This window comes from Populus alba, chromosome 1, assembly GCF_005239225.2.
Source record: "Populus alba chromosome 1, ASM523922v2, whole genome shotgun sequence".
NCBI classification, from domain to species: domain Eukaryota; kingdom Viridiplantae; phylum Streptophyta; class Magnoliopsida; order Malpighiales; family Salicaceae; genus Populus; species Populus alba.
Window position 1 is genome coordinate 35,182,973 of NC_133284.1, and position 27,387 is coordinate 35,210,359.

General features: G+C 32.0%; 4 protein-coding genes across 5 annotated transcripts; 3 read left to right on the top strand and 1 right to left on the bottom strand.

Annotated features, from left to right (window-relative positions):
* The first annotated feature begins 1,453 nt into the window (after window positions 1-1,453).
* LOC118055260 (ethylene-responsive transcription factor ERF084) lies at window positions 1,454-2,638 on the top strand. Its single transcript, XM_035067100.2, has one exon. The coding sequence runs from the start codon at window positions 1,482-1,484 to the stop codon at window positions 2,379-2,381; it is 900 nt and encodes a 299-aa protein (XP_034922991.1). The 5' UTR covers window positions 1,454-1,481; the 3' UTR covers window positions 2,382-2,638.
* Window positions 2,639-13,838: 11,200 nt separating this feature from the next.
* On the top strand, window positions 13,839-14,060 carry LOC118055393 (uncharacterized). Its single transcript, XM_035067289.1, has one exon. It carries the CDS (start codon window positions 13,839-13,841, stop codon window positions 14,058-14,060), a length of 222 nt encoding a protein of 73 aa, XP_034923180.1.
* A 1,720-nt stretch (window positions 14,061-15,780) lies between these two features.
* LOC140955220 (uncharacterized) lies at window positions 15,781-16,146 on the top strand. Its single transcript, XM_073407255.1, has one exon. The coding sequence runs from the start codon at window positions 15,781-15,783 to the stop codon at window positions 16,144-16,146; it is 366 nt and encodes a 121-aa protein (XP_073263356.1).
* Window positions 16,147-21,772: 5,626 nt separating this feature from the next.
* LOC118055259 (uncharacterized) lies at window positions 21,773-26,426 on the bottom strand. Of its 2 annotated transcripts, none has more exons than XM_035067099.2 (5): window positions 25,780-26,426; window positions 23,958-24,008; window positions 23,435-23,494; window positions 23,247-23,315; window positions 21,773-22,363 (listed from the first exon to the last, which is right to left on the bottom strand). In XM_035067099.2, exons 1-5 carry the CDS (start codon window positions 26,176-26,178, stop codon window positions 22,130-22,132), a joined length of 813 nt encoding a protein of 270 aa, XP_034922990.1. In that variant the 5' UTR covers window positions 26,179-26,426; the 3' UTR covers window positions 21,773-22,129. The 2 variants fall into 2 exon arrangements, with proteins under 2 accessions (XP_034922990.1, XP_034922989.1); XM_035067098.2 differs by having other exon boundaries at window positions 23,435-23,497; window positions 25,780-26,423.
* Between the last annotated feature and the right edge of the window lie 961 nt (window positions 26,427-27,387).

The following is a 27,387-nucleotide window of genomic DNA, read 5'->3' on the forward strand; positions in this document are numbered from 1 at the left end:
GCGTCAATCGTGTGCGTGCGTGTGTATCTGTGGAAGAGCTAAGCACGAATTGGAGTCAAACAATCTTGTCTTTGACGACAACGTGACGCTAAAAAAAGATTTACGTAATCCAACGGCTATTAATGAATACACCCTACCTAGCTACCTCGATACTATGCGTCCACCACGTCCCTTAATACCCATCACATCATCAGGTTCTGTGCAAACCTGTACTGCTTTTCTTCTACTTACGATTATGTCCTCCCCCTCCTCTTCTTTCACAATTTCTAGAATTCGGTGTGGGGTATATGATCTCCAAAAGTAGGGGTGACAGATTTTTTGATTAAATTAAAAATAATTATATAATTAATTAGAATATAAAAAAATATATTCAGTTTGACTTAGTTTTTATTTGATAAACCTGAAACCAAAAAATCTCAATTAAATCAAATTAATTTAGTTAAAAATAAATTAAACCAAAATACTAAACCGAAACCAATCCTATCAAAAAATTCAAAAAATAATATAGTTTTTTTATTTTTAATATAAATCAACCGAACCAAAACTAGTCGGTTGAATTTCAATTTTTAATATATAATAATCAAATCAAACCGAAACTTGTCGGTTTAAACTAGTTTTAGTTCGGTTTTATTTTTTATATTTTATAAAATTTTAATTTGATTGTTTTTATATGTAAAAACCAAACTAAACAAAAAATAATCATCCTTATTCAAAATAAATCATCATGTATTTTTTTTTTTTAGTCTAAAGGGAATTAAAATTGATGATTTTTTAAATATATTTTATATAATATATAGTTTTGATATACTATATCAACATTATGCTCAAATATATTATATTAAAAAATACTTTCAAATACAATATTAAACTAGCATGAATGCACAGTTATAGCTGAAAGCAGCAAAATACCATATAATATTTATATCATATGATAAAACATGGTTTAACTTAACAAAACAATTTGATGGCTCATTAATTCAGAAGCTAATTATATTTGAGTTTTATTTTCAATTGAGATTTTTATAAAAATAATATTGTTTTATTTTAAAAAAATAAAAATAAATCATTTTAATATATAAAAAATTGAGTTAAATTATTGATAAATAACTTCCACACCCGAATCTTACGATGTCTTAATTTTATAACTATGATTTACCCCCGCAAATGTTTCTACAAATGTATCTATAAAACAGAGACCTCCCAGCAAACTATAGGGTTATTTCTGACATTAGAGATGACTCAAATGAGGATACCCCTCTCGCCAAGGAAGGGCAAGCCTGTAAATATGACGGATTACGGTCCATCAAAGTTGACAAGCGTATCTCTTTAAATCCTTAAATAAATAAATAAACAATAGTTCATAATTTAATAATTTTACTTTTTTAATATGCAATCGCTTCAATAAATAATTATTTTATTTTTGCCTCGTTTATTTAAACCCCTGCCAGGCTCTTTCGCCGTAAGACTTGTTTTACTCCACCATGAACAACCAAAAATTACTCCCCATCCCGTTCTTCCCTAAACCCGAAACATATGATTTATCGGAAATGTTTAGGCTCCTAACTGAAAATTCATCATTTTGTGGATCTTTTTTACAACCCCAAAATTCATTTTCATCACCATTTACCTCTAGTCACTACGACCCCACAGATTACTTTCCTGTTTCTACTGATATTTCTGCGATTGTTTCCCTCCCCGGTATTATCAAGAAACCACCCGAAACACCACCGGTTCTAGATGGAATTGGTGCTGTTGTTGGCCAAGAAGTCCTTTTCGGCACGACCAATACCAAGAATTCAGAGACATCGGATTTTGCTTCGATTTCTCAGCGTATCGGGTCAAAAGAAAGAAAACAAGAAAGTGGGGCTAGGAGAAACTGTGTTAATAATGGGGTTCCAGTGCAAAGGACCTATAGAGGGGTTAGAAAGAGGCCATGGGGGAGGTGGTCAGCTGAGATAAGAGACCGTATAGGGCGGTGCCGCCACTGGCTTGGAACATTCGACACCGCGGAGGAGGCAGCGCGTGCATATGACGCTGCTGCTAGAAGGCTTAGAGGTGCAAAAGCAAGAACTAACTTTGAAATTCCTCCTGTCTTGCCTCCCATATCTTCTTCTCCTTCTCCCCCAAATGCATGCTCAAGTTCAAGTTTAAACAATGCAGAAGTGAAGAGGACTAATAATTCTAACAACAAAATGATTGGTAATGGTGGTAGAAAGTGTGCGGTTGTTACTTCTGTGGCACATTTGTTTAGTAATTTTGAGGGGAAAGGAACTGGCGGCGGCGGCAACGTGGAGCTGGATTTGAAGTTGGCGACAGGGTTTGGTGGTCATCATGATGGCAACAAGAGCGCTGCTAGTGCTCCTCCATCTATGGTGGTTTAGTGATTTTCAGTACCTAGTGGTATCAAGTATGATAAATCTTTTTGGTGTATATTATGGTGCTTATTTATATTATTGTGGATTACCGTTGTATCCAGGTAGTTTCTTGTTCATGAGCTGATGTTGATGCATGTGCAAGAAGGGCTGGTAATAGCTATAGCTGGCTAGTTAAGGCACTTTCTTAGAAGATGATTGTCGCCCATGAGTGTCGAGAAGACGATGAATATAGAAACTGACAGTGCTATTTAGTAAATCATCTCTCTCTCTCTCTCTCTCTCTCTAATGGCTTGATGTTTTTTGAGTCTTCCGATGTTTGCATGGTGGAGTCCTGTGCAAAACTTGCAATTTTTTGCTTGTAGATGAGGGAAAATATTACAAAATTCACTGGTTTAAGATGTAGTGTTGGTACATATTCAAAAGATTCCAGTTAAGTTTTCAATTTCCATAGCTTGCCTCGAAGTGAAAGGAGATGTAGAAGCCATTAATTGATCAAGTAGAGTCTAAAAGACCTTGCATCTATTACTAGCTAGTCTCTCTATGTTAGGTTATTTACTCCCATCACTTTTTAATCAAAACAATGAAAGTATTTATCGATACTATGTTTTTAATTTACATGTTTTTATTATAATTTTAAAAACAACTGGTTAATTAATTAATACTATATTTTTGTATGAGTTTGTTTCACTTAAAAAGTTATTTTTTAAAAAAAATTAATTATAAAAACATATATAATTTTATAAGTTTGTTAAAATCTAATCTCTAAACCTAGTCATCAATGTTATCGCAATATTAACACATTAACGTTGTGATTTAAGTTGTTTTTTTTTCTTATCAAATATTTGATTTTATTTGGATAAATCTCATAGATTCTACTAAAAAATTTTGTTTCTTTTTTTGTTCACTTGGCATAGTAAACTAAAAGAAATAGAGGGAATCATTTTGTTTAAAAAACATTTGGCGCAAAATATTGCAATTTGACTTTGTTGCAGAAACGACACAATTTAGATATTGCTATTGAAACAACAAAAAATGAAATTAATCTTCAGTATTTTTTGATGTTTTTATGTTGAATATTTTTTTTTTCTTTGCTGTTATCATAACCGTCTCAACTTTTACTGTAGTTTTATAAGTAAACGTCAACATAATATATTACTATTAAATTGAAATCAAATAATTATTTAGCTTGAATTTAGAATTTATGGTAAATTTAAAATTTATTGAATAATTGATAAATTAATTAAGAATATCTTCAATTAGAGTTTATTTAATATAGTTGAACATGAAAATAAATTAAGTTAATTATAAATTAATTATTTTAATTAATTATATGTTGTGTTTAATTTATGTTAAATTGCTAAATTAAAAATTATATATATTGTTGGAATTAATTACTAATGCAGTTAAATATACATATGCATTCATGCAATACAGCATAGCAATAGAGCATAAAATGCGGATGAATCATCATGAATGAAGTGTTGATAGGTTAATAAATTTAGTATGTTCTTTGAATTATATTAATTTGTGTTTGATTTAATGTAATTGATCAAGAAAATATCAATTAATAGATGAATTATGTTTATATTTTTGTTAAGTTGCTTTAATGTTTAAATTTTGAGAATTTGATTGAATTTTGCCGGTTAAAGTTGAGGTAACGCATTTTAGAAAAAATTACATTAAATTGACTAGAATCCAATTTTTTTTTAATATCCAATAACATATTTATGTTATGTCATTAAAATGACATTATTGTTCTTAAAGTGAAAAATTATATCACATACAATGGAAGGAGCAATTTGTTGTTAACTAGTAATTAAAGCATGTCATATGTAGAAATAAAATAACTTTAAGATATTAAATTGATAAACAACAGTCTGTATTTATTGTGTATGGTGGTAGTTTTAAAACAATGATTGATTATTTAATTTAAAGTGGTTTGAACATGATAATATTGTACGTGAGTAGCCGGTGAAAATCTATGCCTCAACTTTTGTTAGTCCTTCAAATTTAGTTGGTTGAGGTAGAAATAGTTTCAGATGATTTGCTGTAAAAGATAAATGATATTATGTTTGACTACAAGAAAGGATGAGGTGGTGGTATTTGTGTGGAGGATATCATAAAAGGTCAGATTTAATTGAGATAGCAAAGTTAAAAGGATCATGCACATGTGTTTCGATTCTTGTCTAAAAAAATCACTATCAACTTGGTGCAAATTTTATTATTAGTGTTATATCAATCATTGTAATGAATAATCTTTCAATAACAGTTGCAAGTATATGGGATGAAATAAAATGGCATTAAAAGTATAATATTATATGCAAAGCATGAGTTGCAAAACAGAAAGTTGTTGAACATTATTTTGGTTTACAAGGAAGAGTCTTTCAAGAAATTTCCTAGGTTATTGATAGCAATAAAAAAATCAAACCTTAAAATAGTTGTTGATTGGACATACAAAAGAAATCTTGAAATATAGTGGTTTTTTGGTCATTTAGACCTTGTATTGAAGATTTCAAATACTGTAGACCACTTATCAGTATTAATAAAACACATTTATATGAGCAATATGATGAGAAGTAATTGATTGCAATTTCTTTTGATGCAAATAATGAAATATTCTTGTTAGCTTTTGCAATTGTTGATGAAAAAAATAATGATTATTGGAGATGATTTTTTCTTTGCTTATAAAGATACATTATCAGCAGTAGAACTAGTGTGTGTATAATATCAAATAGACATACATGCATCAAGATTGTTTATGCGAGCAATCATTTGGATTAGCACCCTCTGACCCCTAATTCTGAATTAAAATGGGGGTAGCATATGTCTTAAGTGAATTGAGGAGATATTTTCAACAACACCAAATGATGATGACAAGGAGGTCTTACGAAGATACAAAATCAATTATGATTGAAGTGTGTTGATTATTTGTTATGATTACGTTAATTATTATGATAATTTTAATTTGTCTATGCGTATGCTAAAGTATATATACTCTTTGTTTGACAATATATTATTCACTGACCTGATAGAGAGATATGTTCCTTTACTTTACCTGACGCTCTTAGAAAATTTTGATATTATCCTCACATATAGTTAGGGATATGTTGTATTAACATTCTTATACAAACATCTGTATCTTATATACGTGAAGGAGGCCAAACGGGTCAGGGGATGTTTACTACTTCTACAAGTATGAATTGAAAAAAAAATCTAAATAACTATTTAGATTTGAATGTTTCATGCACAATAAAATTAACAAAACATTTTTATTTAGTAACAATTATGGTTGTAAGAACATCTCCATGTGAATTGGCTCTAGATACTAAGATTGCCGAATATGACAGTCCAAACTATGAGGGTTACATTTCATATCCCACTAGGATGCAGGTATTGCGATGTTATTTTTGCAATTAAATACATTTATATAGTGTTCCTGAAAGTTTGAAAAATGCAATTAAACGAACATGTTTTTAATTTTAGGTCGTGCGCTTGACGAGTTTTTAAAAATAATCTAGCATGTGTGCTTGTATTTTATTGGAGTGAGCTCGATAGGCAACATGCTATTTTTTAAACTATTTGTTAAATAAAATAATTAACTACACCGAATTGTTGTTATTTGATATTTATTTAATTTATAATCTACAGGTCATGTGGACACCTTACTCGAAAGAAAGATTGGTAGTTGCTCTAATTGGTTACATTAGCAGGATGGATATATGAACCCCAATGGTTCTACTAATATGTTTTGAGATGGTTGAACTATATTTTTCAGATTAAATAATACGACAATTCAGTTAAAGACAACATATTCCAGTCGATATCAATATGAGTGATGCTTTGCATGCCATTACTCGTAGGTGCAAGAATAATGATTACAACTGGTTAGGTCAGCATAATACTTATGCATCATAGTGGGATGTATATAAGAATGAGATATTTATTGAGATGCATCATGTAATTACTAGCAAGGAGTATATTTTTTCATGCACGAGTATAACGTAGATGGTCATTACTTCGGATCACAAGAAGGTTCCTACACCTAGATATATGCAGTACGAGAAACATGCCTAACAGATTAACATCACATAAGTTATAAAGTCTTTATATGATTAATATATGCTGGTCGTTGAGTTTTATGTATTTATTTTTTAATTTAACATTAATTTTTTATTAATATTAGGTTGGTTTCTTATTACGAGAGGGTCAAAAGGTCACATCTTATCTTCGTAGTAATGACGAAGAAAGCAGAGTTCATATCGTAGCATCTCAGTGGTTAAATGTTTGTCACACTAGACTTAAAACCTTTATAGAGACGCTAACTCATGATGATGTTGTGGCAAAGAACAAGGTCACTCAGGCAAAAGCAAGAGCTAGATCCAATCGTGCTACTGATAAGCTCGGATCATCCAGTAGACAATGTAGATGTAGATAGATAAATGTGTTATGTTTATATATTTTGAAATTACTTGAATATTGTATTATTGAATTATTTTTTAATCATTTTGAATGTATATGTTTTTTTTTTTTTTTTGCATTCCTAAGGTAAATTATGATTATGAATACGAGAATATGTTGAGTTTAGTTAGACTTTGTTGATTGATGTTATTATGTTTTTTTGTAGATTTTTTTAAGCGGGACAAAACTTTGGGTGTAGTTCCTATATAGAGGAAACTATGTCCAAAATTTGATAAAACCATAAAAATTTAAACTCTCTAAAATCATAAATAAAATTTTAGATTAACAAAAATTATAAATTTATAAACTTTTTTAGGCTTAAAAAATGAAAATAACCAAAAACTAGATGGTAGCTAAAATGAGATGACTATTTTTGCTATTGTCCAACTATTTTATCAAATGTCTAGTCATTTCTTAAAACAATCTCATTGAGGATGTCGTGGCTCTGAACCGAGACATATCATCAAATGTTATAGTTTTGAAACACGAAATTTGATCAAATATCATGATTTTGAACAAGGACATTATTGAAATGTCTTGTTTATAAACCGCAACATCCTTAAAAGGTGATATTTCTCCAAAAACATTTCATCATGTGCTATTTCACTATTTATTTATCTTTTGGATGCTAATTTCCTAATTTATCCAAAAAATGAAAATAACCCAAAACTAGATGGTGACCAAAATGAGATGATTGTTTTTCCTATTGTCCAACCGTTTTATCAAATATCTAATAATTTCTTAAACCAGTCTTATTGAGGATGTCGGGTTCTGAACCGTGACATCTGATCAAATGTTGTAGTTCTAAAACACGAAATTTGATCAAATGTTGTGATTTTGAACAAGAATATTATTGAAATGTCGTGTTTTTAAACCGCGACATCCTCAAAAAACGATGCTATTTCTCTAAAAACATTTCATCATGTGCTATTTCACTATTTATTTATCTTTTGGATGCTAATTTCCTAATTTATCCAAAAAATAAAAATAACCCAAAACTAGATGGTGACCAAAATAAGATGACTGTTTTTGCTATTGTCCAACCGTTTTATCAAATATCTAATAATTTCTTAAACCAGTCTTATTGAGGATGTCAGGTTCTGAACCGTGACATCTGATCAAATGTTGTAGTTCTAAAACACGAAATTTGATCAAATGTCGTGATTTTGAACAAGAATATTATTGAAATGTCGTGTTTTTAAACCGTGACATCCTCAAAAAACAGTGTTATTTCTCCAAAAACATTTCAGCATGTGCTATTTCACTATTTATTTATATTTTGGATGCTAATTTCCTAATTTATCCAAAAAATGAAAATAACCCAAAACTAGATGGTGACCAAAATAAGATGACTGTTTTTGCTATTGTCCAACCGTTTTATCAAATGTCTAATAATTTCTTAATCCAGTCTTATTGAGGATGTCGGGTTCTGAACCGTGACATCTGATCAAATGTTGTAGTTCTAAAACACGAAATTTGATCAAATGTCGTAATTTTGAACAAGAATATTATTGAAATGTCGTGTTTTTAAACCGCGACATCCTCAAAAAACGGTGTTATTTCTCCAAAAACATTTCAGCATGTGCTATTTCACTATTTATTTATATTTTGGATGCTAATTTCCTAATTTATTCAAAAAAAAAATTTCTATCCTATTAAAAGTTATGATTTATAATTATTTTTTTTCAAATAACAACAACACAACAAAAGCTACTTGGAAGCCAAACAAGCAATGCATGTAAATTTAAAATATTAAAGTAATAATTTCAAGCAGTGCATGTTACTTCTGGGTCTATCATGTTTTGCTCATGTAGACTAGAGATATCTGCTTCAAGTTTTGTGAGTGTGGTGAATAGGTAAGTAGCAGTAGTATCAATTAATGTACAAGTAAAATGTCAAAGTCTAAACTAAAGAGCGCACAGCAGCTCAGCTGTTAGCTAGCTAGTGTAGAAAGGGACCTCTAAGCCGCCCATGAAAGAGGGGGAGGAGATAAGCTCACATACAGTTAGGTACCAGCTGGGTGAGTAATGATGGCAATTGATTAGGATTAGACACTGAGAGTCATGAGGATATCTTCCTTTCCCTGTGTCTATCTGGCGCTACTTCGTTGACAGAATACAAACAGTGTTGCAGATATACAGTGAGGGAGTGCAAGTGTTGAAAGATTGAAAGGAAAGGAAAAGAAACTGATGTCCGTCTGATTTGTTCTCAAATCAGACGTGTTGAGCCTTCCCCTTTAGTTGCATACGACTTTTTTTATTTACTCCGGTCATAGCTGGAACTCATTACTGATGACGATGACGACGATGACGATGACGATTATGGAAACTCGGATTTTAAGTCGAGGCTCATTGCATGCCCGACATTCTATATGGAACCTAAAACATGATTAATTACTCTCAAACATGATTATTAAAGTGGTTCGGCAGGTAATTCTAGGACATTCTAGAGGACTGGCCATGAAATTGCTTTTGACATTTTCATTATCAAGATATAAAAATTAATTCAAAATAAATCAAATATTAAATATTAAAATTAAAAAAAATAATGAAAACCAAATAGAACAATAAGGGGCAAACAATTTTCATTTTGGCCTGATCATATTATTATTATTATTATTATTATTTTGTTTGCTTTTATAAGGGGCAAACAACCATCTCTTATTTAAAATAAAATAAAAATAGATGATGCATTATTTGCTAGGCACTAACCCAAAATCTGACTACCATTATGATAACTAAAAAACTAGAGGAGAGGTTTTCTAGGTTGAAAAATTAGGTTTTCAACCAATTTTCACCCCAAACACCTATTAAATACCACAAAAGCCAACCTAAATCACCTAAGAAACTAAGTTCAATTTACTTTTTCAACCAAGATAAATGTTCAAAATTACAATTATTGAACCCCATCATTGAATGAAACTGGTTATCACTAAAAAAACAAGTTTCTTTTTTGAAAAGTGGTCGAATTGACAACTCATTTTCTTCTATTATTTTTTAGTGAGTTTCTCTCTCTTTTTTTTTTATAATTCAAAGATCGAACAAAAATGAAGACGAGATACAACATGAAACAAATACGAAGTTATGTTTAATAGTTCAATTCAAAACAAAGTAGATAAGAAACATGCAATATTTGGAACAATAAAAGATATATCCATGTTTTCTGGTTGATAAGAAACTAATGATACATGTAAAAACTATATAAATATTTTATATAATCTACGTGTTTTTATAAATATTTTGTAAATATTCAAGAAATTTATATTAAAAATTTTATAACTTAGATATTTATGAGATATTTTATAAAAACATCTAAGATATTTTATTTCATAAAAATATCTTAGATATTTCTTAAGATAATTATCTTTAAAAAATCTATATATAGAGAGAGCTTTATTTCTCTAGATAAAAAGTCTGTTAAAGCTCATCGTTCTAGGCTCTATCTTTCTTGACAATATATATCTGAAAAACACAAGTATGATACAAGATTTAAGAAATATTTTAAATCTAGAGAATATTTATTCTCCTCGTCATCTAAACAAACACTATACTAACTTGACATTGGAGCGTTTTTCTTGCACGTGTTATTAGACCCACTAAGTCCTCCGGATCTAGTTTTATCATCCCATGAAAAGCCCTCCTAATCTTTCTACTGAGAATTTTTCCAGCCTCATCAATTTTTATCGGGCTTACGAAGTTCTTCGAGTCTAGTTTTATCAACCCATGAAAAGCACCCTCAATATGTCTATTAAGGATTTTTTTTTTCAGCCTCATTAATTCCCGCAATCTGTATGAACTGAGCAAAAATCCAGTTCATTCTAGTTTCTTAAAAAGCTTTTTTCATGGCTGGCGAAACCCTGATGTAGCAACAACTATGTCTAAGACTATACCAACGACATGCCAGCTATTAAGCTTGAAGTTTTGCCTAGGCTATACTCCATGTGGCTACATTAGAGGTTCTTCTTATATATGTTTATAAGTTGAAAAACACCCCTAATTTTTCTATTAAGAATTTTTCTAGCTTCATCGAAAACAATAATAACAAATTATATAAAATTATATTTTATCCTTATGTATATTATGATCGAACATGCAACATTTGGAACAATAAATAAAGATGATTATTTTCACTTTAGTTTCTATCGAGTATTATTTTTTAAAACTAACTTAAAATGATAATTTCTTCACTTATTGAAATCATGTTAGAAAAGAATTTGTTATCGCGATAAAAAGATAATTTATTGCTAAAAAGATAATATAAATAAATTATGATTGACTAAGTCATTAAATCAAATATGTTTAATAATAAAAAGTAGTTAAATCAATTGTATATAAAATATAATATTTGCATCAATACAAATTTAATATCTATCATAGTTCAATAAAAATATAAATAGTAATTTTATCATAAATGAATATTTTTTGTTATCAATTAATATCACTTCTTCATCATTAAATTTGATTTCTTTTAAAATATGATCATTTTTTATTTTTTATGTTTTAATTATTATATCAACTTTTTAATAATGAAATACATTATTTTTATAACATTAAAAAACTTACTCATAAAGAAAACTCGTATACTTTTTGATAAAAATCATTTTTTGTTAATTAATTTGTTTAACTCATTAAAAAATTGTTTACTCTAATTCATTGTTTTTAGTTGTTACAAAATTTTAAATTTTATAAAATAATTTATAGCTTATTTTGAGCAATTTATTTTACCATATTAATTTGATGAAAAAAAAAGGAAAAAAAAATTAGTAAAATTAAATTATTGATATATGTGTATGATAAAACATGTTTTAGAATTAGAAAAAAAACATGAAATATTTAAAGAGACATTTATAACGAAAAATAATTAACTTGGTTTTGTCTTTATCTCTATCCCTTTTGTTCATTCTTTATAGAGGAACAAAATTTAGCTGAAAATGATTCATGACACGTATTAAAACTTTTATTTTTAATTTTATTTGTACAGCTAAAAACGTTTCTATCTTAATTGTACAAAGAACAAATCATTTTTCATGTCTAAATCTCTTCCTACTCTTTAATTTCAAGACCTCCATATCAAGATATACTAAACATGTGCATTGTGGATTGTAATGGTAAAAGTGTAGATTTGCCCCTATAACTAGAAATATTTTTTTAAAATTATTTCTAAACTGTAATTGTAAAAACAATCATAATGACTCATAGACATTTAGCTACAAGTGTTGTTTCGATATTTTTTCCACTTGCTTTTAACTGAATAGATAACATTAAATAACTTATATTACAATTGTAATTATAGTGTGTTCAATTAGGTTTTTTTTTTTTTTATGGAAAGGGTAACAAGGTTTGAATCCTAATCTAAACAAATTGTCTTTTTAAATTGTTTTAATTAAATTTGATTGAATCAATTTATTAATTAAATCTTGAATTATTAACATTTTAAAATTATCTCATTAATTTTAACCCAAGTTAACACCATTGTTTAAGGGTACAATGAGTTTTTTTTTACTCATGAGACTTTTTTTTTCCCCACAAGGAATTTGTGAACTACATTAAACTACCATTTATTAGACAAGACATTTACAATCATTTTGTATTTACAATTTTCCCCTTCCCTTCTTTTTTCCCCTTAATTCATGATAGGGCACTTATCAAAATTGGTTTTTATTATATATATTGTGCATCGATTAGGTTTTGGGACCAAAAGGCTCATACCAAAATGAAGGTGGCGTTCTGCCATATCACCGGCACAATCTTGAGGAAAGGACAGACGGGTTTTTCTAATTTATTTTCTTGTTTTTCGGCTTTTTAGCTGTGGCATAGATACCACTGCACTGCACTGCACTGTTTGGCAGACTGGCACCATTTTACAACCTAGTTTAAGCTCGAAATTCAGAGGGAGTCAGCCACCTAAAAGTTCCTCCAAGTCTAACGAACACATACGTGTCAAGTATTTAATTATAACTTAATTCCAGTTTCTATTAAAATTAATCGATTAATCCACGTAATGTAATAAATAATTATTTTTAATCCAATTGAGATCTTTCTCAATTTAATAATTTTTCTTTTCATAAAAAAATTCTTTTCTATATTACTTACATCTCTTTTTCTTTAAGAAAAAGAATTCTAAAAAAGAATATGGAATTGTCGAGATCTAAATTATAAATGGATTTATAAATATTTAGCTTGCGAAAACATAAATACTAATTAATGAATTTGCTAAACTACAAGGATTGAATTATTTTCTTCCACTTCCTCTTTGTTCCTCGATTTTTTTTTTGTTCAATGTCTATGTGAAAATATTTTATGGTGTTACATCGAATCCCTTGTTATCCCAAGGAGACAGGTTGAAGATTCAGATTTTTATTAAAAAAGTATTAAATTCAAACCCTAAAATCCACTCAAAGAAAAACCCACCTTCCGAATCCTATATATTTAGCTGATTTCATGATCTTTAATTTCATGATTTCCTTCACAAAACTGGCTAAACTACTTTGAAAAAAAAGGGATAAAAGATTAATTAAAAGAGAGAGGGGAGGAGGAGAGGTTAACGATGAAGCTTTGCCGTGAATTATTGAATGTAATTTGTAAAAAAATAATTAAGTATGATGCAATATAATCTCCAACACTTAAATCACATTAAGTAAAAAAAAAAAAAAAAATTGTAGGGGGACAATAATCTCAGGTAACTAAGAGGGCCATCTTCTTAAATTTGTAATATAAGTTTTGCAAAGTTTTTTAGCCCTTTCCTTCCTCCCGTCCATTGCCTCTGCACTAGCACACACGCCCTGTGGTTCCAGAAAAACAACTAAAGCACCTCATGAGAAGTTAAACTAACCCATTCTCATGACACCTATCATGCGAATAGAGCCAGCCTCGACAACCGACACCCGTGAGCCCGCCTATATAACATGAAACTGACGCCACAAAATGATCAAGAATTAGATCAAGACTCCAACGTAGACGAGTTACAAGGTTAGAGAGATTGTGTAAGAGAAACTAGTTAGAGAAGATGGATAGCAAGAACAAGAATGATGCCAGTTGCTTTCAAATGCCCCTTCACTACCCCAAATACTCCATGAAAGATTACCAAACCATGCCTGAGTGGCAGCTTGACAGGCTCCTTGCTGATTATGGGCTACCTGTACACAACGACTTGGCTTACAAAAGAGAGTTTGCAATGGGAGCATTTCTGTGGCCTAACTTCCAGCAAGAACAGAAGCCTTCTCCTTGACCTAGCTCTTTGCGCTTCTCTTCTTGCAAGGAAAAAACAACAGTTATGAATTGTCATGTTGAGTAATAGGCTTTTGTTGTCTTTCTGGCTAGCTGCTTCCCTTATATTTGATATCTTCATAATAAGAAAAAGTGAGCTTGGTGTTTGTGAATTTGGTTCCTCGTGTGTGTGTGGATTCCTTTTTTATTTTTTACTTCTGCCGTTCTTTTTTTATATATAATTCGGTGATGGGGTTAATTAACTAGGACTTGTACTCGTTGTTACTAACAGAGGTGAATATCGGTTCAAATGGTTTGGTTCGGATAAAAGATTTACTTGAACCGAATTTCTTTTCAAATTTTTGAAGTGTATCAAATCAAATAAATAAATTGATCGGTTTGGTTAGGTTTAGTTTTAACTTTGGTTAGGTTTGGTTTTATCTTTTGTTACAACCGAAGAAGTCTAAATAGGCAAAAATAAAAAAAGTTGGGGCTATTTTTATTAAAATTTTGATTTTCTTAGACAAAAAAGAGTTGCTTGGTTTAATTTGATTTATTGGTTTTCTTGTTTGATTTCTCCATTCGTTTCTTTTTTTTTAATTTCTAAAATCTAAAATAAAAAATCAAAACTGAAACCAAACTAAACCAAAACTAATAATAAAATTAAATATGCTTAAATTAAAATAAAAAGGATATTTACTTTTTTAAAACACTCTAAAATAATGAATCTTTTGCTATTGTCAAAGATGAATTCTTTGTCCTTAAAACTTTATTACTCCTCACTTGTGCAATTAAAATGTTTATGATATGGCTTTCAAGATTCCAACAACATCATCTTGATTTAGATGCACTTCCAAACTAAGATATTTGAACTAAAATAAAAGAACTTAATTATTTCTTAGCAAAGCAGTGAACCAAAATTTTTAGATTTTTAGGAGGAAAATCAAAACATAAAAGGAAGAAAAAAAACACTACAAATAAGGTGAGAAATAGCATTTAAAAATTTAAAAAACATTCAAGTTAGAAACTCTTCTTTACCTCTTTACCTCCTTGTTTTTATAATGAATTTTAGAAGATAAAAGATTGAAAAACCAATAATAATTAATTCTCATAATTATCAATCTTTGATTAGCCATCATAAATCAATAATTAAATCTAAAAAAATTAAGATTTGAGTAGAAAAATAAAAAAAATTAATTTTTTATTTATTTATAATTTATTTAAATCATATTAATTAAATAAATTTATAACGCAAAGGACTCTTAATTGCTACAGCTCAAAATTTTCAGAGCAATAGCCAAAGCATGAGATACGTTCACTCTTTGATTTGGTTGTAGAAAAAAAATGCATATTACAGCCCCATTTCCAACACGTTGAATCCAAAATGCCAATATTCCACTTCTTATTAGCAGAAAGAATTTCGAGATAGTGAAAATTCAAAAAAAATTTGCCGATAAGATAAAAAAAAAAGGAAACAAATTGGACATAAAACGTGATATAAAGCAAAGCATTGTATTTCCTATTTAAAAACTATGGTTACTACATATATTTCCATAATAGTTATTTCCAATTTAAAAACTAGGGTTACTGCTTGTATTTCCACAATTGTTTCTATATATGTCGGTCTTTATTTCCCGTTTAGCATTCCTGATGCTAGAAGGAAACATTCCTCTTTAAAATACAGGCTGCAATCAAGACTAGTATCTCTCTTCTTGTGGAATCAAGGCTAATAAAAAAAAAACATGGGGCGCGGTCGCTACGTCTCTGGTCTTACTCTTCTTTTTCCTGAAGGAACCCACAAGGAAAACTGTGGCTGCCGCATAGTGCAAGAGGAGAACAGACAAAACAAGGAACCCAGTACCACCAGTACTCGTAGTTTGCTCCCAAAGTTGATCGGAGAAGAGGACACCGGTAGCAGCTTTCAGATGCCACTCCACTACCCAAAATACACCAAGGAGGATTATGAAGACATGCCTGAATCGAAGATTGACCTTCTCCTGGCTTCCTATGGCTTATCTACTCATGGTAACTTGGACTACAAGAGAAAGTTTGTAATGCAAGCCTTTCTGTGGCCTGATTCTTCCACCAAAGGAAAACAGAGTTCTTGAGCCGTTTATTAGGGCTCGCTTAGAAAACCACTTCGATAACTATAACTAGGTTTTTTCTACAAGCTAAGATGATGCATTTGGTTAATTAGTTTTTAACCAAAAGTTTTGAAATGATGCGAAGTAAAATTCATTTTGCATCACGTACATGTACTAAGAATTAAGTGGCATTATCATATGATATGGAGTTTTGGTGGGTTAATTTTGTCTATCTTGATTGAAATCTTAGGAGAGAAAATTGTGATTATGATAAAAATTTAAAAATTCATAAGACGGTTACTTCTCGAACCTTGATTTGTAGTTTGAATTCTACTAGATAAAAAAATAAATTAAATCCATAATTAGACACCACTGGATTTCCAACTTTAACATACCATTATTAACACTTAAATCACATTCACTACTTGTAGTAGTGGCCAAATCTCTGGTAACTAATGAAGAGGCTCATCATCTTAAATTCGTAATATAAAGTTTTGCAAATTTTGTTTGCCCTCTCCTTCCTTCTGCCCAATGCCACTGCACTGGCCGGCGCACACACCCTACAGCTCTAGAGAAACAACTACAATGCACCTCATGAGAGGTTAAACCAACCGATTCGCATGACACCTAACATGCAAATGGAGCCAGCCATAACAATTGACACCCATGAGTCCGTCTATGTAATAAGAAACTTTCTCCCACGAATCAAGAATTAGAAAACTCCAACCTAAACTAGTTATTAGAAAGTTAAGGATATTGTGTAAAAGAAATTAGTTAGAGACGATGGATAAGAAGAAAAGGAATGGTGCTAATTTCTTTCAAATGCTTCTTATCACTACCCCAAGTACACTATGAAAGATTACCATACAATGCCTGAATGGCAGCTTGACAGGCCTGTACACAATGACTTGGCTTACAAACGAGAGTTGTAATGGGAGCATTTATGTGGCCTCACTTTCAGTAAGAACAGAAGCCTTCTCCTTGACATGGCCATTTGCGCCGGTCTTCTTGCAAGGAAAAAAGAGAGGTTAAGATGGTTGAATTAGCATCTTGAGTAATAGGCTTTTGATATGCATAAGTACATATTTAAAATGGTTTAAGTCAGGGTAATAACCTAATATAGTTCAAATGACAAGGATTTAACTTATTTTCATCCAACATCCTTGAGTTTAACCATGCGCTAAGTCCAAATATATATGAGTTTGATGAGATGCCAACTACATATCGAGTCCAAGTACATGTGGTTTTAGTGAGAAATCAGACCCAATATTCTTGGGTTCAATAACACATTGAGCCTAAATACATGTGGGTCTAATAAGATACCAAGCATAACACTCTTGAGTTCAGCTGCACGCTGAGCCCAAGTACATGCAAGTCTGGTAAAATGCCAAATCCAATAATATCCTTGGATTCAACCACATGTTGAGCTCAAATACATGTGGGTCTAAAGAGATGTCAAGCCCAACATCCTTGTGTTCACCTACACATTGAGCCCAAATACATGTAGGTTTGATAAGATGTCAGACCCAACACCTTTGAGTTCAACTACGCACTAGACCCAAATAAATATAGGTTTGGCTAGATGTCAGACCTGACACTTTTGGGTTCAACTCCATGTTAAGCACATGTATATGTAGGTTCGACAAGATGATAGACCTAAGACCATTAAGTTCAACTACGCACTAAACTCAAGTACATATAGGTCTAAAAAGATGTCAAATCCAATATACTTGGTGGGTTTAGCTACACGCTAAGGTCAAATACATATGGTTCTAGAGAGATCTCAAACCCAACATCTATGGGTTCATTACGCATTGAGTTCAAGTACATATAGGTTTAGCAAGTTTCCAAACCTATCACCTTTGGATTTGGAATCAATGCAGGTCCAAATACATATAGAATTAATCATCTTTGTAGGCCCCATATGAGGTCATGAGGATTTGTTTGTTTATTCTTATATCTTTAAACATAAAATATTATAAGTCAAGAATGATCATTTGCCTACATCCTAGGTATATAAAAGTCTCCTAAGAGCTTACATTAATATTGTGTAAGATATATATATATATATATATATATATATATATATATTGTATAAATGATATTCATCCCCTGTTAATACCATCAGGTTTATTATACAAGTAAGAACAAACATAATGGTTCTTAGAATTTAAGGCTTATTCTCTTATTTATTAAAATTTCTTATTAAAAGTCAATGATTTTATCATAAAAGAGTCTTTAAATCCTATAAAAAAGGATTGTTTTGCATGTGTTAGGTCTTTGATCACCAATCATCAACTTTGTGAAGTCTGAAGAAAGGAATATTAACTTGAACATGTAATCACCCTCTATCAAACAATTAAAAACCTTTATTCATGAGCATATTGGATTATGAGACACCATTAATTGAAGTCATTTATGGAACCTGATAAAAAAAACCTTCATCAACTATTCTCTACAATTAATGATAGACAATCAAAAAACCTATAGGATGGGACATGTCATGAACCTCTATACGGTTGTTGGCATGTCTATTCCGTTAAAGTTTAAACAATTTATCAATCAAGTACAAGCCTTAAACATAAGCCGTGTTGACATCCTAGGGCAATATCTGGCCTTGCCACCTTAGCAAGTCCTAGCACATAAAGTGACTCCTTCAATCTCAACCTCTCAACTGCAAGTAGTTCTCTCTACCAGGAGATAATTATATTGTCCAGAGAAGGCTGGCAAATCTCTTTAGGTTTCCTCAAAGGATTTGATAAATAGAGTGAGGGAACATCCATTATGGAAAGATTTGTATGCTCTATAAGACATAAGCTTGTTGAAGGTGAAGCAAGTCATGAACAATTAAATAAGGGTGGAAGAAACCGGTATGTTGAGGCACGACCCTTCTTGTTTCTACTAGAAGGCTGAGGATAAGGAACCTTTCAAACAGAATTGCTACTAATTGTTGGTCAATCATACGATGGTGAATTCATTCATGGGCCTTGTACACATCGCCTGTCACGTTATAAGAGTTGGCAATGCCCGAAACGTTACCTTAACTATAAAGGGGGTTGTTGAAGGCAGGGCTAATGACAGGAGTGAACTTGTAACAAGGTCCCTGACTCGTCCTCTGTGGACAAACCTTGCAAAGGAACCCTTAGGTTTTCGAGGCATTGGATTCTCATTGATGTTGTGTTGCTCAAGCCAACATTACGGCTTGGAATGGGGTATTTCATATCTTTCAAGATTTACCCTACAATATGGGGTCAAAAAGCCAAAATAAATGATGTTATTAGCCCTTATAAAAGGAAAAGTGATTCTTGAGAATTCCTTCCACGCTCACGTCACGTCGATGTATTGCAAAAGAAAAATTACAACATTCAATCCAATTTATCGTAATTGATTAATTAACATGTTGGTTAACCGTATTATGAAATACAAAAAAAATAATCATTGGCTTATCAAAATGAAAAAGATTCAAAAAAAGACAAAAAGTTAAATAATTAGTATAAATAGTTTAGATTTTTATTATTTCTTAAAGTATATGTATTTTTTAAAATTTTTACTATAAAAAAAAAATATTTTTAAAATTGCTATTAAATAATTAGAACATTCATTAACATAATTTGAAGCAATAAACAACATAAAATAACAAAATGTTCATCTCACATATAATTTAAATAATAAAAATATATTAATGATTTTTTTATTTTAAAGAGCATGAATATGATTAATGACTTTCTATGTTCATCTCACATATAATTTTAAAGAGCATCCACATCCACGTTGCTAAACCAAATTCTTAGCTATAATAGCTAGCGGAAGCTAAATAATAATAATAATAATAATCTACTTGGCTAGCTTTTATAGCAAAATAAACAGTGCTCGCTACATATAGCGAGTACTGTAGCACTCCTCAGTTGTTGATAGCTGGCGGCGCGTGAGAGAAGATTGGGCACCGTTGTTCGCGGGAAAAAGAAGGCAGAGGAAGTATTATGGTGCTTAGTACACACCAAATGGGGGTGGAGAAGGTAAAGAGGGAGAAGATGTCTGGGTTTTAGCTTTGATTCCTTTCTGTCTCTTCAATCTCTCAAAACAACCTTTTTTTTCTCCCTTTCTTCTCCTTTGATTTCTGGGTTTTAAATATTACATCAGCACAAGAGGTATGGCATCTTAAAGTTTCTTGCTTTCTTTTGGTTTTTTAGATCTTTGCTTTTTGCTCCTTTTTTTGGCATTGTTTGGTGTTCTGCTCTCTCTCATCAGAATTGGACTTCGTTGATTCTAGAGGTTTAATGGTTTTCTAAAGTTTGATAATTTAAGAGGTTCAAAGACAAAACAATGATGGGGTTCTCTGGAAGTCAAGTGGGTTTGATTTTTTTCTGGGTAAAGACAATTCGATAAATCTTAAACTCTGTAACTCTTGTAATAAAAAGCTTTTTCGTTCATCCCAATGTTGATTCCAATTCCTTGTTCATCAATTGATTGTCTCGGTTGATGCATTGTGCATATGCAAAATGTTTGTCGTTGTTTTTGCTTGATTTCCATTACTTTGGGCTGAGTTTGTGCTCATTCTGCCAATTCCAGCACGAGCTGATAGCTTTCAATTTATGTTTCATCTGAATATATTTCTAAACTCAGCAGTTTTAGGCTCCTGTGTAACATGTTCCTGACGTCTAATCCCATGTTCTTGGTTCAACAGAACCTATGATTAACCAGGTAATCTTCAGCAGATCGGATACTCGAAAGGTTCAGGTTTTATACCATTGATTATTCTTTCCTTCAGCAAGCAATTAAATTACCTCGTCATCTTAACACCGGGCTGATGTTTTAATTTGAAGATTGTGTCCTTTTCTTTCACGCACTGACCAATGTGAAAATAATAATAAAATATTCATGACTCTATTTTAAAGAGCATGCTATTTTCTAGCTAGAATGGATTTTTAGCTATTTTAACTAAAATTTAGCTAAAATATAGAGAGCAAACTCTTATACCAGGTACCAGCTAGGCGCAGTGGTAAACAGCCAACGCCCCCATTACTGCAAACTTATCTATGTGCTTGCGTCCCTCTCATGAGCAGCGATAAATTTTAGATCCCTTGAATTGACCACCGCATTTCTTGCCACAGTTCAAGGAAGAATAATACAAACTTTTCCTACAAGTTTTAACAATGCATTACACTTGTGTCGACTATTGCATCCCACACTTGGTTCTTTAACCTCTCTATCTTTCTTTCTCCCGCACTATTGGTACTTGCCACGCGCAAAAATCTAGGTTGATTTGTTGACCAATCAACTTAGGTCTAACCCAATTAAAAACATGATCCTCAAACAATTAACTTTTTTTAAAATTAAAAAAAAAAATTGTCATTTTGATCCTTTTAAGAAAAACCGTGACCTCGACCAACCATCTGACCTATAACTCGAGCCTTATCTCAGTCAGATTTTACAATCATGTTTTAAAGATTATTGTTTTGTGTAAATAAGCAGTTAACTATAAAGGATAGACAACTAACTGGAACATTATCTGTAGAAAACAGAATTTAAACCCAAATTCGGAGCAGCCAAATGCATGGAACCGATATTCAAAAGCAGAGTGCAAGCTCCAAAAATAAGTAGATGGCAATTTTATGGCAGGCAAAATACTGGGAAAATAAACAAGGAGAAGAAAATCTAATTAGATCAGTTCAATTCCAAGTAGAAAGACATTTGACTACCTGATACTATAATTACACCTTATCTGTTGCTATTTCCTATCCTAGAATGGAAGGAATGAGGTTTTCCCCAAAGAATTTGGAAGTGTGTAGAAATCTGCTCAAAGAAAGAATGTAAACTGAAACTAAAGATTAGGATCTCTACACTACCCCCAGTACTTCACGTGTAAAAACAAGTATCCACGTACAGATCAAGTAGCGTGAAGGTAATTGGTTTAGTACTTACATCAACTCAACATGCGATGCTGTTAGGAGGTGCCGAAACATGTATTATTTGAAAAGGAAAAAAACCAGTATAGAACTGATTCTTCTCAGCCCAAAATGCCAGAGCCTGAATCACCATCAACAGGTAGATTTAGGTCTGGTAGCGCAAAGGAAGGCTTCCTGCCTTCATCCTCCAGTAACTGGAAAGAAACATTGTGTGGCAACACTGAATATGTGGAATCACAGGCTACTTTTGTTTCCTGAGGCTTGATTGAAATAACATCTTCTGATTTAACAGAAGCTGTGAATATCTCTGGTCTATGCTGTGATAGCAAATCAAACTGCAAGAAAAAAACAGAATCACCGTCACATTCTTGATGGTGTATTACCTATCTACATCTATGCAAACCTCAGTTCATGCTGTAAACTTGTCGGAAAAGGTTGGGGGGGGGGGGGGGGAGGACAAAAACTAACAAAATTAAACATATCAAAGGAATTTCAATTATAAGTGATATGTCTCTTATTTCTCGCTCAGATTATACTATAATGCTTATAATTGCATGCATAGCAAACAAATATTACAGGATGCACCTCAACACTAAGAAATTGAACAAACAGGTTATGTTGTGGGGGGAAAATCACACATACTGTAGCTGGACAGCTAAACGAATAAAAAAAAAAGAGCAATCACGTATAAGCCCTGCCAGAGGCCTTGGACAGGAACAACCAGACAAACCATCAAACATGGATTACCAGGGGATGCAAAAAGTATTAAAAAACTAAGGTTAAAAAACACAGAACCACAAGTTAAGTTTATATTGTAAGCTTGTTAGTTTGAGTAAGATTTATATGCAAGCTTCAGTAATTCTTGTAATAATTCATTTACATACAACTGTTTAATCATTTAAGCTTTAATTTCTGTAAGAACTACAAGACCAGTATAAAAAAAAATGTTAGGATTGTCAAAAGAAATCAGTAGTTTCAGTAACAGAGAAGCATGTGACATTGTCAAGTGATCATTTCAATCAATTATGAATGGCCACACAACTTAAGAAGTCAAGTACAAAAATGCATACATAAATAAATAGTGTTAATTTAGCGATAGCAATATACTTCAATTTGTAACAGAAATAGAAACGAAAATACTAAAACAAAGTAAATTTGATACAGGGAAGAAAGAAAACAAAAAAAATTAAAATGAGTGTGCAGGAATAACAGGTTCACCTTCGTTCTCTTCAAACTTTCATTTCTGGCTCTCTCTTTCTCTAAACTCACACGGATGGTTTCCAATTTCTGCTCAATGAATGAAGTGCACAATATATATTAAAATGATCACCGATCCTATGCCTCATAAAGTAAAGACAAAGGAGAACAAGGCAAGATTTCAAAGCTAAGAAATTGATGCAACTTACATTTTTCAAATGTCTTTTTTCCTTCAATAGCAAAATCTCCTCCTCTCTAAGCTCAACTAACTTCTGCCAGCAACCAAACAATTTAAACCACCATGAGACCGCAATCCAAATATTATTCATCTATTAAACAACAAACGTAAAGCACAACTATTTTCATATTCCTTGCCAGAAAAGGCAACGTTGTCACATACAGAACCAACTGCATCAGTTGAATGCTTACCTTTTAATTTTTTAAGAGTGCTAGCAAAACAATAATAATAAAAAAAAAAAGATAGATGAACAAGAATGTTGGTGTAAAGCTAGTTCAATCACTAAAACTACATGCCAGACTGAGATAATTTATAGAACCAACGAAACAGATCTTCCTAAGACACCCATAAAGAAATTGATCAAAGACAACATGTATCACATTAAATACAATGTAAGAAACTTAAGGAATTCTGATTAGATATTGTGGAACCAGAATCAAGCCTATGTTTCCAATAATATAGTCATCATTATTTTATGTGTGGCTGTGTGTTACCTTCTTCTTTCTAGACCTCTTGATGGTTGGTGTTCCACTTGCAGCAGCAACCTGATACATGCACCAACATGTGACAGCTTTAGTTAACAAACAGAATATTTTCTGCCAGCTATTTAATAAATAAAAAGAGAATACATAAAGAAAACAACAATTATCTGTACACAAGCACGAACATACATAGCTATATATATAAATATATATATATATATGAGCAAAATTATTTCCCGTGTTTCAAGAACATTATGGTCGTACACAAGAAACACTTGCATCAAGGCACTTTGCTCGTTGGGTTTCTAAGTGCTAGATTATATTCTATCCCTGTAAACACACTTATGATAGTCAATAAATGCCGGCTACTATGAGAGTCATGAAAACTAGAGACATGCACATGCATCAACCATAGCCATTCACATTCAATACGCAACGTCAATGTGTCCTACATAGTTCATGTTAAGAAAAAGAAGAAGAAAAGAAAACAAAGAGAAAGTTCCTTGAGAACATGACTGGAGTTTCAAATACTAGTATAACTTTCTCAGTCAACGCCGCGTGGTCAAGACAATGGCTATTTGCAGCAGCCTACTAAAGGTCACATGGGATGCTGCACGTGGAATCAAATACCACCCTTTTCTAATATAAACCACGAACCCTTCATCCAGCTATTAGACTTCGGTTCCAAAAAAAATGCCCTCCGATTACCTACTGGCCGAGCCAGACCCGCGGGTTACTCACAACGCACGACAACATTGTCTAAAAAATATCAAACGTAAAAGAAATTTTATAAAAAAATCTAGTGCTAACAAAAATATATATACAAAATATTATAAGTAGCTATTAACCAAAAAACAATTTATCAAAAACGCATTCTAATTTCTAAGTAATGCTGTGAGTTAGGTGTATAAACGGTACACCAAATACCACTTTAATTCGGTGCAATGTGGTCCCTACTTTAACCCCAACCAATTTTCCACCTAAAAGCATCACCCTCTTCCCTTCATTCCAGCCAAAGGATTTTCCCGTTTTCATTTTCAACATATATGTGACCACGAATTTCTTGCCCTTTTTTTATATTAATTTGAAGCAAAAAAGGAATAAAAATGGCAACGCCAAACAGCCCTTCAACACCTAGATATAGCTGTGTGCTTTTCACGTGAGAAAAGAACCCGTAGGAAGTGGAAAACTGCGGCTGCACACACCAGATCATCTCTCCAATAAAGCAAATACAACCACTAACAATATCACAACTCTTTTGCCACGGCAACACGCCACCCATAAAAACAGCTGCTCCTGCTGCCTCCACTTTCAATGATGACCAAACTGCCCTTCTTGCCCGTGTCCAATTACCTCGGCTACTAACATGGGATTCTGGGAGAAGACTAGTGGACAAAAATGCCCTTCAATATAAGGGTATTTTCGTCATTTTCTAAATGACCACAGTACGTCGGACGGAAGTCGCATTTCTTTCTTTTTTTCTCGGGAAACAAAGATGAAAAACAGGGAAAGAAAGAGAGTAGAAATGGAAAGTCATAGGTGGGTATTTCAGTCAAAATGATGTGAAACGGTGTCACTGTTTACCGGAGAATCGACAGATCCTGTAATGTCTAAATTCACGAAGGATGGATCGCATGACGCAATAAGGGCAAAATCGTTATTTAAAAAAATAGAAAAGAAAACTATAAAAACTTCCTAAACCGTAACCGAATGTGAATAAATATCACGTTTTTCAAAGGGCAATTTTGTCCAATAAGCAAAAGAATGACACAAGAACAAAAACCACCGAGTCAACTCACCGGGTCAGAAAACACAAAAAAAGAGCCAAACAAACCTTAGATCTCGAGGTGGCAATCAACTTAGCGGGAAGGCAAGCGCTAGTAGTAGCTTCATCAAAACCGTCGCCAGCACCACCACCGCTGACGGAGGTGCCACCGCTAAATGAAAGCGGTGTGGTAGGACTCGCACGAGTAGACGACGAATCAGAACCTTTTTTGCTCCTCGTCATCGTTACTTGCTTAGACGAAGAGCGTCGTTGTCTCACGCTCCAGTCCACGCTCAAAGCCAGAACCGCTCCTTCCTTCGCCAAATCCGCCGCAAAACGACGACGTCGCCGTCGCCTTACTGGCGGTGGCGGTGGTTGTTGTTCTGGTTGGCTTAGCTTTAAAAGGAGCTCCACCACTAAAGTGTCATCGTTCAAAGCTACATGAACCCACTCGTCTTCTTCAGTCATCTCTTATCTGCTGCTTCTATGTCTTCGTTTCGTGTGGCTTTAGAGAGAGAAGAGAGGATCTTTGTGTGCATAAGAAAAGGGGCAAGGGAGGCTGAGGGTTAATATATATATTATATAGGTGGAGAAGATTGTTTGTGGTGTTGACACTTGACAATATCGTTGTTAGCTTTGCTTAGCACTTTTCCATACTTTGTTTTTGTGGATTTTTGCATTTCTTTTTCTTTTTTTCCGCTGTGTGTAAAGGATGGATGAGAGTCGACTTTCTACTGTGTTTATATTATACGGGTAAAATTTTAGATTAAAAAAAAAGGCCAAAAAAAAAAAAAAGGAGAAAACACTGTTTATCAGGATAAGTTCACTGGGGTGAACGGAAACTGTGTTTTCTCTTCTTTTTATCTTTTAAAACAAAGCTCTTTATTATGTATTTAAGGGTAAAATAATTGGGATAATCTTAGTGTTCTAAAATTGATTGGGGGTAGAATGAGTATTTTGTGTTTAGATTATATATTTTGTATTATTTTGTTGCTAGTTTTTTTTATAATTAATTAGTTGGAATGAGGTCATTTAAGTATTTTAATAATTAAAAAAAAAAGGCTAATGTGTGATCCGCTTCATGATCATTAAATGGTGCGTGCGATTGATTCCAATTGCAAAAAAAAGTCATTATAGGGTAGCTTAATCTTTATCTTAGCATCTTCTCCCTGTGCATGTAGCGCATACACTAATAGGATATCTGGTTTCTCAGCGGCAATCATTTTTCATCTTTCTTTCCTTTTTTTTTTTTTTATGTTTGCACCCTACCACTTAAATTTTTTTAATCAGCCCTTTCGCATTTGTGTTTTTTTTTTTTAAACAATTCATTGAATTAAAATTATTTTTTTTATTTAATCCTTGTTGAATTGTCAAATTCAATCCTCACTATTATTATTTTTTTTATAGTCTAAGATAATTTTTAGAGTTATAATATTTTTGTATTCCACCCTCCATCAATATTTTTTATGATAGATTTTTTTTATTCTTTTAATTATTATTTTTCTTTGCAAAATTTTCATAACGGTATTTTTTTTAAAACTATTTAATCTTTAACATTTAATTGGTTTGAATTTAAGTTTGGTTAAGCCGGTGTCTAGAATTTCATAGATTGTAAACTTTAAAAATTAATCTAGCTTCACAAAGTTTACTTAGGATTGATTTAGTTTTTTAAAAAAT